The sequence below is a fragment of the Nuphar pumila genome, chromosome 10, assembly GCF_984573655.1.
Source record: "Nuphar pumila chromosome 10, dmNupPumi1.hap1.1, whole genome shotgun sequence".
NCBI classification, from domain to species: Eukaryota; Viridiplantae; Streptophyta; class Magnoliopsida; order Nymphaeales; family Nymphaeaceae; genus Nuphar; species Nuphar pumila.
Window position 1 is genome coordinate 6,259,164 of NC_143258.1, and position 19,703 is coordinate 6,278,866.

The 19,703-nt window shown below is 35.1% G+C and overlaps 1 protein-coding gene across 1 annotated transcript; it reads left to right on the top strand.

Annotated features, from left to right (window-relative positions):
* The first annotated feature begins 16,077 nt into the window (after positions 1–16,077).
* On the top strand, positions 16,078–19,467 carry LOC149823369 (sugar transport protein MST4-like). The gene is made up of 4 exons (XM_090019932.1): positions 16,078–16,216; positions 16,326–16,645; positions 17,622–18,248; positions 19,012–19,467. Exons 1-4 carry the CDS (start codon positions 16,078–16,080, stop codon positions 19,465–19,467), a joined length of 1,542 nt encoding a protein of 513 aa, XP_089876058.1.
* Positions 19,468–19,703: the final 236 nt, after the last annotated feature.

Below are 19,703 nucleotides of genomic sequence, written 5' to 3' on the forward strand. Positions count from 1 at the left end.
TGACCTTTGCATTCGAGTTCAATGGTTGATTTTTTTCGAACATGTGTTTTCCTCAAGCTTGCTCAGATGCACCGCATCAAAAGCATTGCTTCAAATGATTGAAGAACGTGTATTTATCTTAAGCAATATTTGTTAAGAAAAATCATGTGGCAAACATCAAACTCTCCCAAACAATTGACAATATGAATGTTCGTAACATGCACGTTGTTTCAAAATTTGTTCATCACCGATAAGATGTGGCATGCAATGATGTGCATGTCTCGGTGGTGTCTATGGTGATGCACACCTTGATAAGTGGAAAACCCATGCCAATGGCTGTCATACAGTGGTGACATGAGGCAACACAATACTTTTGATAGCGTCTCACCAAATAAGTGTTGGTGTGCATCGTCTATCTCAAGCGCATCTGCTCAACTCCATGCTCCATGTCTTGGTGTGGTATTCAACCACCCGCGACCTTGTGCAATGCTTGAGGGGCATCTTAGGCCACCTGCGGCTCAACTCAACTTCACACTCGCAATTAGAGGCCTTTCAAGTAGAATTCACTATACATCATTTGATATTTCCTTAATCATATATGGAGAATACACCCATGAAGTCAGAATGCAAAAAGGAGCAATTTCATGTGCCCTTCTTAAATTTTAGACCCTCACTCCTCCCTGCACATTGAGAATTTCTTGCCTGAGATCGAAAACTTGCTATCACATTTATATATGAGAAAATCTATGGCGTGGTCAGTTCGTTGAAATATGATACTTCATTCGAACATACTTTCGAGAATTTGGCTAAGTAAAAATTTATGATTCCCCATGTGTTTTTCGTGTTCCTCCTTTTAGTGAGGGGTCATATCTTAAAACACATATATAGGGACCCTTTCTCTTGTCTTGCATTGGTATGCCTACCATGCAGTCTAGATGAGACAACCCCTATATCTCATGAGTAGCACATTGGTGTGTATGAGATGCCCATGAGCAACATGAGTGAGACCCTTTATAGCCCTCCACATTGCTGCCAAACCTCACACCTTTGTGAGGGGCTCGACGAGTGCATGTCAAGCGACAATGATTCCTCTTGGCTAGAAAGTTTCACCAAGTCATTCTAACAACTGACTCCGGTTAAGGGTTGCAAGACCTTCTTTGCCACGATGGGAGGTTTGCCATGAGACCTATTATATGCCCCATAGGTCTTAAGATTCAATATATGCCCCGTTTGTTGCCTCTTTAGAGCTCAATGCTCTCTTATACCTGTAATGCTTATTCGAACACATTGTTGGCGATTCAACCCCAAACTACTCGTGCACTCATCATAAGAAGGCGACACACATCTCTCGTTGGTAAGGTTGCTTTTACACCAAAGTCATTGACATTGTTAAGCTTTCGACTCTCTCAGCTTGGCATATTCAAGATTTCTGCTGTGCTAAGTGTGGATGAGATATGCATGACCTCAAATTCATTTTCACACTATCTAAGGTTTACATATCTCGTCACTCAAAGCTTTTTCATATCTTCTAAAGCGAGTTGTGTGCTGATTATGCTGCAAAGAGTTCGCCAAGCACCATCTCTGCGCAATGAAAGGAAGGGTAACTTTTTTCCTGTGACAACTTATATCATAGCCTACTTGCCAATTTTGGTCATCGTCATTACTGCCCAAAACTGACATCAGAGCTTGCTCACCAATTTTGATCTTCGTCATTGCCACCCAAAATTGGTATAAGAACATACACCATCTTAGTTGGCGCATTCTTTGCCTTTTGATTTAGTCTCCAAGATTACAACCAATTGGGTTGTCTATCTCACTGCCTCCCAACTTGGTGCCACCTACAAAACACATGCATTTATCTAAACAACATATTAAAACATTCATGGTATGAGAAGCGTTTGTTGTTGTTGGTTGTGATGTAGATCTTTTTTGCCTCCTGGGGTTGATCATCCTTGGCTACTTCAACTTAGTGATTTCATTCTTTATGTTGGTCGCTTTAGCTTGTTTTGTCTCGATTGATCATCTCTCCTGATATCTTTAGCCTGAAGACATCAAGTTCTCTGCATTGTTCCTCACCAGTCAATCCATGATAAACTGATTGAGACATGACATACTTCAAGTGTGAGTTGTGGTGAAGTTTATTACAATCAAGCTCTTCTTCTACATCAAGGGTGTATGCAATAATTGTTGCTTAATTGAGTTTCATTGTTATAATAGTGCTTTCTTCCTCCACTCCCTATTGCCTAGAGTCACAAGGGAGTGACTCGTGCCTAATACTTTTCCTCTTTTCCTATCAACATATGTTGCTACCTAGTTCAATGAGGCAGTATGATACGTTTCACAAGACTTTGTGGTGGTGTTCATTGTTCTAGTTGCTATCTTTCGCAAGACTTTGTTGTGTTGTTCATTTCGCAAGACTTTGTGGTTTGATGACCCTTCTCTCTTCAACAATATTAAAGGGATGTGTTCTACTTTAGCTAGATGATTTCTTGGGCAAGTCTTGCAAGTGGAGCTTGCTCACTTTTATTGCTCGCATCACAATGCAGTAAGGAGACCGCGTAGCTTCCACATCCTTTGCATTGATCTTCTAATCATGTACACTATCAATTGTTCATAGAAGTTCTTTATTGCATACATGTCGAACATCTATATTCCTAATTGGTTATGGCAACTATATGCCCTCCGTGTACGTGTGCATGTTAAGAACATCAATGCCACCCAATGTTTGGGACAATTGGATGTTCATCAAAGGACTGAACTCAATAGATGAAGCTAAAGCAACTTCTCCTTATTTGACTTTGCGAGCATCTAAGTAAATATTACCAATAAATAACATCGATTCTATATCATCATCATCCAAAATATCTATTCATATTTGTTGGCTATATGCATTTGGAGAAGAACTATACCAGATGCTTAATAACTCTTCCATATATCTGGTTTTATGAGACATCAAAGTCATAAATTTCATAAAGCTATCATTTTTGAAGACCAATATAGATGTAACAATTATGGTGAACAATGCTACGGTAGTGTGCATTAACCCTTTCAAGAGCCATCATTAACTGCCTACACCAATCACACAACATATCATTTATCTAATAAAAATAATATGACAAAAAGACCATTCATATATCCTTCATGCATTCAATTAACACAATTACCTACAAAAACGACTCTCAAAACCAACTATCTATAAAAACCCTAACCTTTTATTGAATGCTTGTGCAAAGTCAACCACAACACTATCACACTAATTGAATATTTGTGTATAGTCAACTTTAAACCCATTACTCCAAGACAAAACCATCACATATTTAATAAAAAACAAGAAAATAATCATAAATTATATATATATATATATATATATATATATATATATATATATACTACTCTAAACATAGTAAATCCTAAACGAAAAATCTAGTGTTAAATATTGAATAAAACACAACCAAACAAACTTAAACCATCCACGACAACAACAAAACAAAAATACTACCAGGTCATATTAAATATATATCTAAAAAAACTTAAGAATGCAAATAAATAATATATATAACTCATTTTTTGACCAAACCGAAAGATGATAAAGTTGACAAAAAGGATGACACAACCTCGTCTAAATGCTTCAAGATGATTTCATAGGAGTCGCCAAAAAAGAGAGAAAAAGGGTTAGCGTTCTAGAGAGAAAAGGAACATGGTTCTAACGAGAAACAAAAAATGGAAAAAAGATCACAATAGCTTTATATATGAATTAACAAACATGCAAAGGTACACCATTCACATGTATTTGTTAATGCCAATAGTCATTTGTGTACATACGTGAGGAGTATTTAGTTAAATAAGGTTCACAGTTTTTTCTTCGTGAATGTCATACTACATTTGTGGAGGCCATATTGTATTTGCAAAGGTCTAATCAGAGTGCAAAATATTGGGGACATTAGTAATAGGTGATTGTGAATGTCAACACACATTGCGAATGTCAGGCACACATTGCGAATGTCAAACACACATTTGTACATCTAGAGTTTATGCAAGTTTTTAGTTAAAAGAGGTTCATATAATATTTGTGCAAAGATCATAACACCCGTAATTGTGTGATGCGAATATGCAATTAGAAAACATGTGAAGGTAAGAACATTCACAACACATACTTAGGAATGTGAGACATATGTACTTTTAGTCTTTATGCAAGTTTTTAGTTAAAGGAGGTTCACATGATATTTGTAAGAAGGTTGTGACATACTAAAATATTTGACACAAACTTATAATAAGAAAACAAGAGAAGGTAAGGACATTCACAATAGACATTTGCAAAGGTCGAGCATACATTTGCGGACATACGTCCTAACTTTATGTGAGTTTTTAGTTAAAGGAAGATGGTATGATGTATGCATGAATGCCAGGACTGCTGCAAATATATGGAGCGAACCTGTCGAGCTCAATCTTTTAAATTTTAGAATATTTATCAGGCTTGTGAATATAAGAGGATCTGCACATTTCAGATGCAAATCTCTTGTGTTAGGATTCAAGTTAGGATGCTCGCAAATACTTTATGTGAGTTTCATCATGTCTGTGAAGTTTTTATGCAAATCTCCTTTTCATTGAAATGTTGAGACCTTCAGATAGTGTACATATCTATTGCACCAACGTCAACAAGTTTACTTGTGTGAAGGATAAAATACCTTAAAAAAGTGAAGAATATGAAATTTGGGCATGGGAAGGATTTTAGTAAATTGTGAGGCATTTAAAAAAAAACCATACTATATACAAATCTGATATTTTAATCATATCCACAACCAACTTAGAGGGTGAATCATGTTGGTGACATTTATACCCAATTTGTGTGCTGATTTTAAAACTCGGTACACTAAAAGAGTGGGTGAGAAAAAAAAAATGGACCCAACTCAATCAACGACTTACAACCCCATTCTTGGGACCATTATTGGCAAATGGAGCCATTAAAAACAAATGGGGAGCCACATCAAATGAAAAAAAAGCCTTCACTAACTCCAAACGGCTATATTTTTATAGGAAAGAACTTATATATATATATATATATATATATATATATATATATATATATATAGAGAGAGAGAGAGAGAGAGAGAGAGAGAGAGAGAGAGAGAGAGAGGACAACCGTTCATCATTTACACACACACACACACACACACACACACACACACACACACACACACACACACACACACACACACACACACATATATATATATATATATATATATATATATAAAGAGAGAGAGAGAGAGAGAGAGAGAGAGGACAACCATTCATCATTCACATGTACACTCCAAGATTTTTTTTTGATGACCAAAGAAGAAGAAAAAATCACTTACAATCCAATCGACATAACCAGAAAAGTAACTAATCAACACACTAATGACCAACTTCAAACATGAACTCACGACATGTCGAATGCTCCATAAGTTTTACTTAACCTTTGTCCACATGAAATTGCAAATATTTCATGATTATGACTAGAAATATATCAATTACTACCTAAATAATACCTACTCATGAATAGGTTCCCAATCTTAAAAAATAATTCCACCCCTTTATGTTCTTTTTAAAAAGGCAAAAAAAAAAACCCAACAAATAACCTCGCACGTTGGGCAAGGAGTAAGCCTGCACAGTTTTATGCTGTCAGGACACTAATCATAAGTATGGCAGCCAGAGTCAGTGCGGGGGTTAGGTCTCTAAACGGTTTCTCCTTGTAAATATAAAAAAAATGATCAGATCCCTTAGATTGTGATCTATTTGAAGTTCATATTTTTTGGTCACTCGGATCATACCCGACCCAAAAATGCCCTCTTGCCAGAAAGGGTTAATATCATCATCATTTTGGCCCTAAGGAGTAAACTCTTCTGCTTTAACAGGAGCCCCTCACAATATGTCTCCCTAAACATTCCAGATCACCCTTTGACGATGCACCATCTGCTGTAACAGGAGCCTCGATTGACGATGCACCCTTTATCGTCGTCTGCCGTCACCAGAGCACCCTTTGTCGTTGTCTACTGTCGTCGGAGAACCCTTTGCCGTCGTCTGCTTTTGCTGGAGCATTTTTTCGTCGTTGTCATCTATTATCGTTGGAGTACCCTTTGTCGTCGTCTGTTCATGAGAAATAGTTGAACAACAAGAAAAATCAGCATTCTGTTTATTGTTCAACATGACACCAGGGTGCAAGCGTCGAACTGAGTAGACAGAGAATAACGATTTACAACAAGGATAATGGTGACAACGTCAAACTGAGTAGAGTAACGATTTACAATAGAAATTAGATAAGAGAGTAACAATTTATAATTGAAATCAGATCAGAGAGTAGCGATTTACAGTATAAATTAAATCAGAGAGTAGCGATTTACAGTATAAATTAAATCAGAGAGTAGCGATTTACAGTAAAAATCAGATTTGAGAGTAGCAATTTACAATAGAAATCAGATAAGAGAGTAGCGATTTATAACAAAAATCAAATCAAAATGTAGCAATTTTCAATAGAAATCAGATCAGAGAGTAGCGATTTACAGTAGAAATCAGATCAGAGAGTAGCGATTTACAAAGAAAATTAGATCAGAGAGTAGCGATTTACAGTAAAAATCAGATCAAAGAGTAGCGATTTACAATAGAAATCAGATCAGAGATTAACGATTTACAGTAGAAATCAAATCAGAGAGTAGCGATTTATAGTACAAATCAGATGGTCATTCGATTTGCAACATCCTTCAGCAAATCGTTGTTCGATTTGCAGTGTCTTTCAGCTTTAATTTATTTGACTTGCTACTTTCTTTAGCAAATCACTATTTTGATTTGTGGTGTTCTTCGACAAATCACCATTGCGATTGGTAGTCTTCTTTAGCAAATCGTTATTCAATTTGTGACATTCTTCAATAAATCGCAATTACGATTTATAATTTTCTTTAGTAAATCGCAATTGCGATTTACAGTGTTTTTTACCAAATTGTTGTGCAATTTACAATTGTCTTCAGTAAATCGCAATAGCGATTTACAATGTCTTCAATAAATCGCTATTGCGATTTATGGTATTATTTAGCAAATCGGTATTCAAATTAGGGCCAACTTGCCGGAGGCGTATCTCCTTAACCGAAGATCATATTTTTGATCCGTAAAAAATAGTGTCTTTGAATCTAGTTTATTTTTGCCAATTTTCAGTAATTTTATGGTCATTTCATGCCTTATTTAGATTAAAAACCAAACCCCTATCATTCTGCATTATTTATATTGCACAAATTTTAGTCCATTTTCCCAGTCATATCTCATCATTTTCCAGATCTGTAAAAAAATTTGTCTTCCTTTATGTGTCTAGTTTATTTTTGCCAATTTTTATAAATTTTTATATCTATTTGTTATTTTAATTCTGTTAAAAATCAAAACTGGTTACAGAACTTCAGGTTCTGTAATAGGTTTATTTCTTGAAACAGAATGGTGACTTCCCGAAGTCACCATTTCTAAACCAGAACTAATTTTCTCATTCTGTAACTTGAGAAAGTTTTCTAATCATGTTAGAAAACTTCTCGCACAAATTTGGTACAATTTGAATTTGTATGGCCTCTAAAACATCTAAATTACAGAAGTCTATTCACTTTTTCTCAAATTCATATTTTTGACAAAAAGCTTTCAATTTTGAATTTTCCTTCCATGATTTCTAAAAAATCTTCAATCTTAAATGGTTTTAAGGTAAGTTCAGAGTTTTCATAACGATTATGAGTATTTTGATACAACATTTATTTCATTCTGCTTAATCTTCCTTATTTTGAAGCTTGAAAGGCCTATTTTGGATGATTTCTTTCAATTTTCCAATATTGAAGGAATATCCGACTAAGCCTACATTTATTACTAATATGTTTGCTCAATTTTGTAGGTATTTTATTTTTTTTGTTATTTTCTTTTTCAATTATTGTATTCAATTCGAGGGTTATAATTAAATACTCAATGAGAATTTTTACTTTATGCTTAATTTAGGAATGAATGACCATTTAGTTTAAGCTTAATTTCATGATTACCTTGTTCAATTTTTTATTTTATTTTATTTTATTTCAAATACATAATAGAAAAACACAAATGACACATGTACCATTCTAATAAGAGGTAAATAACCCTAAGTGAACGATTCACATTTATGACCATAGTAAAAATGTGAACAATACTTAGGATTTTTATCTTTCATGGGATAAAATTTGACCTCCACTTCAGGTCCCTTTTTGAAAATCATCATACTTCTCTAAAATAAATTTCCTTTTCTTCCTCTAGCAGAATTTAAGATATAAATTAATTTGAGATATATTTGTGGTCATAGTCATAAATATATTGAAAATTAATTTTGTTTTAAATCCTATAAAGGCCCAAAAATTTATTTTATTCTTTGTTAGAAGTCAAATGAAGATTAGACTAGAATATATTTGTGACCATAGTCATAAATATATTGAAATTTAATCTTTGTTTTTAATTCTATTAAAGTATAAAATTTGCTTTTAATTCCAATTTCAAATAAATTCTTTTAATGCATTCATCAATTAAGATAGAATTGCATCATTATTTTCCATCCTTTTCAAATTATTTCAAGTAATTTTCAAATTTCCAAGTGATTTTCGAAATAAGTTTTCAAAAATAATTTTCATTTCTAAATTCAAAGTCATTTTTTATTTTCAATTATAAATTTAAATTTATTTTTTATTTTTCAATTTCATTGAATTTTAAATCCTATTTCAAATAGCTATTTTTTAATTTCCAAAATTTTGACTTTAATTCTAAATTTCTGATTTTTCAAATTTCATATTCCAATTTTGAATTTCATTTCTAATATTAAATTCAAGTCTTTATTTCTTTCAAAATTCTAAATTCTGAATTCTATTTTCATTTCAAATCCAATTTTAAAATTTCAAACTTAAATTCTGAATTTAATTCTAAAATTCAATTTCGAATTTCACTTTGAATTTCAAATTCCAAATTCAATATCATTTTCGAATCTCAATTTCTATTTTTGATTCCCAATTTAATTTTCAAAGTTTAATTCCATTTTGAATTCTAAATTTTTATTTCAAATTCATGTTTCAATTTCAAAAATTCATTTCAATTTCCAAAATTCAGATTTCAATTCCAAATTCCATTTAATTCTTTATTTTAGATTCTAAACTTTAATTTTCAAAACAATTTCAAAATTCAAAATAAAAATCGAATTCAATTCAGTATTAAATTCCATTTTCAATTCTAAATTTCAAATTCGATTTTCAAATTTCAATTCTGATTTCAAGTCAATTTCAACTTTGATTTCAAGTTTCAAATTGAGTTCTGATTTTTAAAATTGAAGATTTCCATCCTAAATTCAAAATTTAAACTTCGAATTCTAAGTTTGAAGTTTAAGTTCAATTTCACGTTTCAAATCCAATTCTGATTTTCAACTTTAAAATCGTAAAAATTTCAAATACAATTTCAAAATTTCAAGTCATATTTCTGAATTCAATTCTTAACTAAACTCCAATTTCGACTTTTCCTCTTTCAAATCAATTCAGATTTCAAAATTCCAAAACTTAACTTTGAATTCAATTTCAAAATCTTCAATTTCAAATGTTCAACTCAAATTCATTTCAAGTTTTGATTTTTCAAATCAAAATCGATTTCTGAAGTCATTTCCTAAAAAGGTATTTTCAAATCCATTTCAGAATCACTTGGAAAACTCTAAATTTCTGAAGCATTTCCAAAAGCATACATATTTTTAAGTTCAAAATCATAGCACAAGCTTGATTCAATATGCATTTAGGACTTAGAATAATCACTTAGATAAATTTAGGCAAAGCAAAGGCATGAATTCGATCCTTGGTTCAATTACCTTTGGTAAAGGCGCCAAGAACGGTTGAGCCTCGTACCGATGAGCGAATCTCGTCTTTCTATTTTTTCTGCAAAATTTCAAAACAGAGGCGAGTAATTTCAAAAGATCTTTTTCAAAAGGTCAAGTGAGACCTTGCAAAAATTTTCTCTTCTCTTTTCTGCCTTTTCCCCTAAAAAGGAAAGGGAAGAAAGGGAAAAGAGAAAATTTTTACAACGATCACAACCTCATCCATGTTAGGGTGGTAAACTCGTACTGGGAGAACCCTAACAGACCGGTTCAGATGCATCCTCTACTTGCAGTAGTTGGGTTCAATCCTTAGATTTTAAGGATAATCACGACCTCAAACCCCTTGAGTGACCGAGGTCCCATTGAACTCTGTCAGGTTTATAATCAAATACATGTCACTCGGGCTGTGCCATCACCGTCTGCCATGATGAGCGTTAGTCTTGAAGGATTCTGTCGGTCTAACCATTACTTGTCGAATATGTTCTTGCCATTCGAACAAGCCAGTGTATCCCACACTGAGGATATATGTACCCGACCCCATTCAGTAATCCCCCCTAACATGGGCACCAACCATGGGATTCATGTGACATTTAAGTCTGATTCATATGCATGCTTAACTAAGCTCTCAACACTACGACCATCACGAGCACCTCACCTCCTTTGGGTAGACAACGTACTCTGACACGACGGCCTTTACGAGTTTAGTTGTATGACAGTATCCATGAGCATGCATACGACTCAATCTCAACAGATCAGATGCTTGGCGTGAATCATCGCAATAAGCAGTTGACCTATTAATGGCACAACAACTACTCTGGCTCTGCGACCCTTACGAGTAGTGGCCTAGTCAAGGCGCAACAACTACTCTGGCTCTGAGGCTCTTATGAATAAAGTGCCCTTATAGGCGAAACATGGAAACGGGCCATTCTGGCAGTTTTCCAAGAACATGGCATCATCAAAACATTCAACTGGTTTCGACAGCTCTTCTGCCAACCATTTTGACAATATTTCCTCTGCTTCGACGGCAGGAGTGAGTCAAACCTTTCTACATTGTAGAAAGTACTTGACGAAATATGGGCAACACCTCCTCTACATGATGGAGTAACATGCTACACTCTTTCTGAGTTTGGTTGAGCTTCATCAAATTTTTTTACAGCACTGCCTCTCTTTATTCGAAGAAGCGTGCGTTTCCTTTAAGCTCGGTGAGCATCTTTTTAGAATTCTAGCAGCACTTCTCCTCATGGACGGGGAAATCGCTCCGCTTTAACTCGGGAATGGATGCGCACCATTATGTGTACTTTGCACCCATCAAGATTTGATAGAACCTTGGGCTATATTCAGGCCATGCACAAGTGAATTAATTCTTACAAAAAAAGAGTTTTGTGGAAAGGCGAAGCCTTTCCAATAGAAGCTTCAAATTGAATGAAATTGAAAAATGAAATAAAAAGATAATTTTGAATTTATAATTGAAAATAAAAAATGACTTTGAATTTAGAAATGAAATTTGTTTTTGAAAACTTATTTTAAAAATCACTTGGAAATTTGAAAATAACTTAAAATAATTTAAAAAAGATGGAAAATAATGATGCAATTCTATCTTAATTGATGAATGCATTAAAAGAATTTATTTGAAATTAGAATTAAAAGCAAATTTTATTCTTTAATAGAATTAAAAACAAAGATTAAATTTCAATATATTCATGACTATGGTCACAAATATATTCTAGTCTAATCTTCATTTGAATTCTAACAAAGAATAAACTAAGTTTTTGGGCCTTTATAGGATTTAAAACAAAATTAATTTTGAATATATTCATGACTATGGCCACAAATATATCTCAAATTAATTTATATCTTAAATTCTGATAGAGGAAGAAAAGAAAATTTATTTTAGATAAGTATGATGATTTTCAAAAGGGACCAGAAGTAGAGGTCAAATTTTATCCCATGACATAAAAATCTTAAGTATTGTTCACATTTTGACTATGGCCATAAATGTGAATCATTTACTTAAGGTTATTTACCTCTTATTAGAATGATGCACATGCCATTCATGTTTTTCCATTGTGTATTTAAAATAAAATAAAAAGAAATAGAACAAGGTAATCATGAAATTAAGCTTAAACTAAATGCTCATTCATTCCTAAATTAAGAATAAATTAAAAATTCTCATTGATTATTTAATTACAATCCTTGAATAGAATACAAAAACTGGAAAAAAAAATAACAAAAAAAAATAAAATACCTGCAAAATTGAGCAAACATATTAGTAATAAATGTAGGCTTAGTCGAATTTTCCTTCAATATTGGAAAATTCAAGGAAATCATCCAAAATAAACCTTTCAAGCTCCAAAATAAGAAAAATTAAGCAAAATAAAATAAATGATGTATCAAAATGCTCATAATCGTTATGAACACTCTGGAGTTATCTAAAAACCATTTAAGATTGAAGATTTTTGAGAAATCATGGAAGGAAAATTCGAAATTGAGGGCCTTTTGTCAAAAACAAGAATTTGAGAAAAAGTGAACAGACTTCTGTAATTATAATGTTTTAGAGATCATACGAATTCAAATTGTATCAAATTTATGGAAGAGTTTTCCTAACATAATTAAGAAACTTTCTCAAGTTATAGAATGGGAAAATCAGTTCTGGTTTAGAAATGGTGACTTCGGGAAGTCACCGTTCAGTTTCAGGAAATGAACCTATTACAGAACCTGAAGTTCTCTAACCAGTTTTGATTTTTAACACAATTACAATAACAAATAGAAATAAAAATTTATAAAATTTGGTAGGAATAAACTAGACACATAAAGGAAGACAACCTTTTTTATAGATCTGGAAAATGATCTCCCATTGGGGAGATATGACTCTAGGAAAATGGACTGAAATCTGTGCAATATAAATAATGCAGAATGATAGGGGTCTAATTTTTAATCAAAATGGGGCATGAAATAACCTTATAAATCACTAAAAATTGATAGAAATAAACTAGATTCAATCACAAAGACACCTCTATTTACGGATCAGAAATACAATATCCGATTAGGGAGATACACCTCCGACAAATTGGCCGTGATATGAATAGCGATTTGCTGAATAACACTATAAATCACAATAGCAATTTGCTGAAGACACTATAAATCGCAATAGCGATTTATTTAAGACACTGTAAATTGCAATAACGATTTATAAGATATTTGTATTATGATTTTAAAACATTTGCGGGTGGAATTTACATTATTGCGCACTTGCGGTGGCGATTTGCGTATTCAAATCGCTGCTTATTTAGCGATTTCTATTGAAATCACTTTACAATGTCGTAGATATAATTAAATCGCTGTCACGCGAATCACTATCATCAACACACATATACGCTAAATCGTTTATTTTATTGACATGGTAAATAACTCTATGCATAGTATAAAAAACATAACAAATCGCTCTTGCTTTTATACTGTGATTCATTTAATCATTTCTTTGACTTGCTTAACTAATCAATATTCGTTGTTATATGCATTTTGAATAAATTGAAGTAACCATATGCACTGAATAATACAAATTGATGTCTTGTTTATGACAGTGGCGAGCTTATCATTTAGTTGTAGTAAAGATGATGTATCTCAATCATTGGAAAGTTATGGAGAAGTGAACATCTCTACTAATGACGCACCTCCAGAAGTGAACCATAATCATCCGCAATCATTGCCACCATAACGAAGCAAGCACATATATTTTGCATAATAGACAAGGAGTGATGCTGATGACCATCTATTTGATCTATTCCTACCGCCAGACCCTCCATTGTTTGCAAACCATCGTTCACAGTTGAAAAAATATCTCCCTAATCTTTGATATACTTCATGACAAATATGTTACAATCGTGCGGGTCCATCAACTCTGCCTGTAGAAACATATCGATGATGATGAGATCCCATACATTTTGCAGCTTCGTCAGCTCTGCCTCGAAGCTTTCTGCACTAGCAGGCTAGATTTCATGCGCACCTGAAATGCATTCGAAGCATATCACTATTTGGACGTGGGGGTGATGTTGATGATGATGTCTGTTTTATTCGATCTCGATTTGTACTTTACTAAGTCTAAACATCATGTCGATTTATTTATTGTTTTTCTTTTCTGCCTTTTATGAATCAATTATTGTGTAAATCGTGATAGAACTTATCGTTCATATAGACAAAGCTCGTAAAAGAAAATCACGATAGGACAAATCATTCTTGCTTTATGTCCGTGGCTGTATAAATCATGATAGAACACTTCTTCTATAAAAAATAAATCGCGATTTGTTATAGAAAGAATTATATAATTATAGAATGTTACGTTACAACAAAGAATCATAACTGATTGCAAGCCAATCGATATCAAGCAAATAGCAATAGGACATGGCCTTCATACGTACAAATCGCGATAGGAAGACAAAGCTCTTGAAAGCAAATCATAATTTACAAAGTACACAATGCTAAATACTTCTTCTGTTTTTATTTATGAAGGCCGAACATTACAACGATTTATTCAACGGCACTTGGTTTAGTGAAACTCATATATCTTAAAAAATCAAATTCTTTCTATTTTATTTAGAAAATCCGATTTTATGGCATGTTTCGGGTCAAGATTCAACACTTCTAGATCAGATCCCTTAGATTGGGATCCATTTGAAGTTCAAATTTTTGGTAACTCGGATCATACCATGAGGAGCAACTATCACATTTTTTGAGTTTTTTTTTCCGTGGTTGATCCTGTGTGTGTTCATGGGCTGGGGATTCGTCTGACAAGGCATTCAACTTTGCTCTCATCTCTCTCTCTCTCTATATATATATATAAATTACTTTTTTTCAGCCTTTAATATTGAAAGCACTGTGGGACGCTGCAATGTGCAATGTTTTTTATATACTTTTTTATGCGTAAACAAATTTGCCACTTAATCTAAGGAGGACGGAGCACCTCCTGGTGGTTCAAGGGCCAGATGTCAAACCCTGTCTTTCAAAAGAATTTTGGGAGACTTGGCGATCCCAGGATAAAATCACTATCATTTGATCCAAAACCGCAAGGATGGCAGTCGGTCGTGAGTGGAATGTTTCATCGAAAGAAATCCTTGAGTGGTACTAATCCAACATGTTTACCAGAACCGGCCGATGCATACCGTTTTGGCAAAAAATCGATAGGGTACTGACCTGAATCGGCTATTTTTGAATAAATGAAAATATATAAATTTATTTTTTAATATTATTGTAATACTATTTTAATGGTTTTAACACAAAATAAATTTTTTTTTCTGTTTTTTAACTGATTCAGAATGACTCACTCAAGAATCCGTATCGGCCGATTCACCTGAATAGTTGGCCAAGCTATTCAGATTCGATACCAATACTAACATGATCGGATATGAATTTCCCTTGGTTCCCGAAGGCACACAGAGCACATCTGGTCGCATGTTGATTGGACAATCTTTACAGGTGGTACCAGAAAGCTACCTATCAGTCGACAAAATCACTTACTAAAGATACCAATGTATCAAATTTTATTCAATATCCAACCGATCTACTCTCTTTAGTTAGATTTGTAGTGCGAATTTTGCTACCGAATCTGACAGATATCTAGATTTTGAGGGACATCCATATCCACTTATTACATGTAAACATTGGGATATATTATGAGCCTTCAAATATTAATCAGACTTTGACTCCGATTAGCCTATATTTGGTAATTAGTAGGATATCATAATCACCATATCCAGTCCAAGTCTGAACTATATACGTCCCTAACACCGAATGACATTGTCATTCAAATCAAATTACCGAAAAACTAAAAAAGTGCAGCACAGATAAAGGATAAGACAAACCAACAATAGTTACAAGTGGGTATTGAAAACACTGTAAAGTCTGTACTATCAAACCTTTAGATTGGTGGTGTTCTGGATAAATTATTGATGCTTGGGGTTGGATCTTCATTGACCTCTCTTGTTTATGAAACTAATGAATCTATTATTGGCAAAGTGACAGCAAATGGCAAGATTCATCCAGAAAAAACATCACATTGACACTATTAATAGAGTCCCAGTTGGTAATCCCAATCCTATATTATCTATATAATGATAAGAGTAATCTCCACCGCCATTATGATATAATATTGAGCCATTCTTACTTCTGCCTTTGTCTTCTTCCTCATTCTCTTCTTTTTTCCAACCTCTCTCTCTCAAGAAAAGTAAAAGTAAGAAATGCCTGCAATAATAATAGACGGGCCAGGATCTGGCGGGTCAGTTGAGTTTGAGGCCAAGTTTACCTTCTATGTCTTCATATGCGGAATCATGTCAGCCTTTGGAGGTCTCATGTTTGGTTATGATATCGGAATTTCAGGTACCAACAAGTTTTTTTTTTTGACATAAGTTCTTGTTTTTCAATCGCCAACGGCTTGGATAATCATGAAAAGACAGGATTGAGATCCTTCCATTTCTTGGTTTTGTAGGTGGGGTGACATCCATGGATGATTTCTTGATCAATTTTTTCCCAAAGGTCTATACCAGGAAGCATGAAGCAAAGGAGAACAACTACTGCAAATATGATAATCAATACCTTCAACTCTTCACGTCCTCCCTGTACGTGGCCGCCTTGGTCTCTACGTTCTTTGCTTCCTACATCTGCAGGAAGTATGGAAGGAGGCCCACCATGAGAGCAGCTTCATTCTTCTTCTTGGTTGGGGTTGTTCTCGATGCAGCTGCCATGAATCTCCCCGTGCTCATCATTGGAAGGATTTTTCTTGGAATTGGAGTTGGCTTTGCTAACAATGTACGTTGTTCATGCCCCCATTACTTTCCTTCGTGCCCATGTTTGTTCTTCTTATTATTGGTTATAATGGTTTTCTGCAAGTTGCCAACTAGTTGTCACCATTGTCACTTGAATTTTAGATTGGTCCATTAAGAGAGAGAGAGAGAGAGAGAGAGAGAGAGAGAGAGAGAGAGAGAGGATTTAATCACACGTATTTAGTTTCTTCTTGCACGAGCATAATCTTAGGCTGTTTGTGTTTGACTCATTAAGGATAAACCCCTGATCAAGCTCAGCTAGTGAGATCATCATGAGTTGACCTGAGCCTGAGCTCATTATGAGCTGATCAAGAGTTGGTTCGTTTCATAAATAAAAAGTTTGTTTTCTCAAGTCTTTTCTAAAAATTGATAATACATGTATAAAACATACAAAAGTTGTGTATGTATACATGTACGTATGTGTATAACATATAAATTATATAATATACAAAATGAGCCTACACGAGATGAGCCGAACTTCGCCTGCACATAGTAGAGTTGGATACCTGGATACCTAAAGAAGCTATCTTATAGCACAGCTCGCCGAGTCCAGTTCCTGAGCTGAGCTGACCTAAAAAGTGAGTTGCTAATCTTGTTTTCTAGCTCCATCACCTACTAATCTGGAAAAGACAACATAAGATTGTCTTTCCTATCCACTATGGAATACCTACATTTAGGTTTTCTTTTTAACCTTCTGTTTCCTTCTATGTTTTCTTCTGTTGATCATCTTCTCATACGGTTCGTTTGTTGTTTATATTTTTCTAACCTTTTTCCTTTTCTAAATTTTCACCACAAAATTTGTTGACTCTGTCAATTTTTATTACTCTGCCGTCTCTGTATTTGAGACAATTCTTTCTACCGTTGATCTGAATATATATATATATATATATATATATATATTACTTTACCTTGAAAAAAAAAAAAAAACTTAAACCATGTCTGCCTTGGAAAAACAAAAACAGGCCGTGCCACTCTTTCTATCAGAGATTGCGCCAACCAGGATTCGTGGGGCCCTCAACATCCTCTTCCAGCTCATGATCACCATCGGTATCCTCATCGCCAACCTTGTCAACTACCGCACCACCACCATCCACCCTTGGGGCTGGCGCCTCTCTCTCGGTGGCGCCGGCATCCCCGCCATCCTCCTCGGTTTGGGCTCCCTCTTCATCGCCGAGACCCCCACCAGCCTCATCCAAAGGGGCCACTTTGATGAGGGCAAAGCCACTCTCGCCAAGATCAGGGGCACCGTCAACGTCGACGCCGAGTTCGCAGAGATCTGCCGCGCCTGCGAGGCCGCCAACCTCGTCAAGCATCCCTTCAGGAAGCTGGCCAACAGAAACAACAGGCCTCCTCTCGTGATAGCGATTCTGCTGCAGGTCTTCCAACAGTTCACCGGGATCAATGCCATCATGTTCTACGCGCCTGTCCTCTTCCAGACCATCGGCTTCAAGAATGATGCATCCTTGCTGTCGTCTGTCATTATTGGAACCATCAACGTTCTCTGCACGATGGTCTCAGTTATCTCGGTTGACAAGGTTGGCAGGAGGGGTTTGCTCCTAGAATCCATTGTTCAGATGCTAATCTCCCAGGTATGTAAACATGTGCTGCAATAATAACAATTAAAAACTTCACAAATGTGCACAACATACAAAAAAAACTTTTAAAGTACACATGAACAATGCCTATTTTTGGACAATATACAAAAAACTTGACAGCTAAAAAAGTAACGTTCTTATGTTGGAGAAACATGATATCAAATAAACCTTTTTCAAACACATCTACACGGTCAGATTGAGCCCACATATAGTTTGTACCTGTGATTTTCAGCTCATTACCTTCATTAGTGCCAAATACTTACCCTTCACAGACTTCTTTTTTCTTGTTTCATACTAATTTTTTTTCTAAAGCCCCTTTAGATGCACTTCATTATTAAATACCTGTGGGTTTGCTTGTTCTATAATGGAGGAGGGAGGACCAGGTGAAATGAGTTTGCAGCCGCACCTAATCACCCACCATCTTTGGGATACAGCATGTCAGCTGTGGGGCCCAACAACAAATGGTGGTTCATCAGGTGCAGCCGCACACTTAAAGTGTGCAATGTGACATTGCACCTGATCTCAATTCATGACCTTGGAGCTACATAGGATGATGTCATGTTTTGCTTTTCTTTTTTTTTAAAGATTTTCTAGATAAAAGAGTTCTCACACAACCAATCCAATAAATGAAGATCTACCATCGATCAAAATTGTGTATGTCCTTGGAAAGAATAAAAAAAAAACTCTCTATGCCAATTTTCTCATGCCAAAGACTCTCAATTTTTGTTCTTGAACCATACATGTTTCTGCCTTGCAGGGTGCAATAGGGACCATCCTTTGGATCAATCTCAAGTCTACAAACTCCCTAGACCACAATGTAGCAATTGCTGTGGTCTTTCTAGTATGCCTCTTTGTGTCCTGCTTTGCTTGGTCATGGGGCCCACTAGGTTGGCTCATACCCAGCGAGACCTTCCCACTGGAAACAAGAGCAGCAGGTTACTCCTTTGCAGTGAGCTCCAACATGCTCTTCACATTCATTATAGCTCAGGCCTTCCTTTCCATGATGTGCCACATGCGTGCTGGGATATTCTTCTTCTTCGCTGCTTGGATCATCGTCATGGGCCTCTTTGTGTTGTTCTTTTTGCCGGAGACTAAAGGCATCCCTATCGATGAGATGACTGAAAAGGTATGGAAACAACATTGGTATTGGAAGAGATACATGGATGATGAGGATGCCAACTCTAAAGCGCACGTAAAAGCTACTCACCTTTGATGAGAGGAATACATAAAAAGATACTTGCATGGAAGGCACCGCGAACAAGCTTTTCTGTTGCGTCTCTACTCACCAGAGATACCGTTGCTGTAACAAAACAGAAAGATAAAGCTGATCAACACGATGATAGTTTAACAGTGGTGGGTGGTGGAGGGGGGCGGGGGGTGATGTTGATCAAGAGCAAGAACGGTGGTGTTGGGAGGAGACGATGGGAGTGACAATTGTTGATGATACAA

Bases quoted from the DNA above. Each gene is read 5' to 3' on its own strand.
- LOC149823369 (XM_090019932.1), top strand. From the start codon at position 16,078: ATGCCTGCAATAATAATAGACGGGCCAGGATCTGGCGGGTCAGTTGAG. The intron at 16,217-16,325 runs GTACCAACAAGT...TTGGTTTTGTAG, and splicing joins TTATGATATCGGAATTTCAG to GTGGGGTGACATCCATGGAT. The intron at 16,646-17,621 runs GTACGTTGTTCA...AAACAAAAACAG, and splicing joins GAGTTGGCTTTGCTAACAAT to GCCGTGCCACTCTTTCTATC.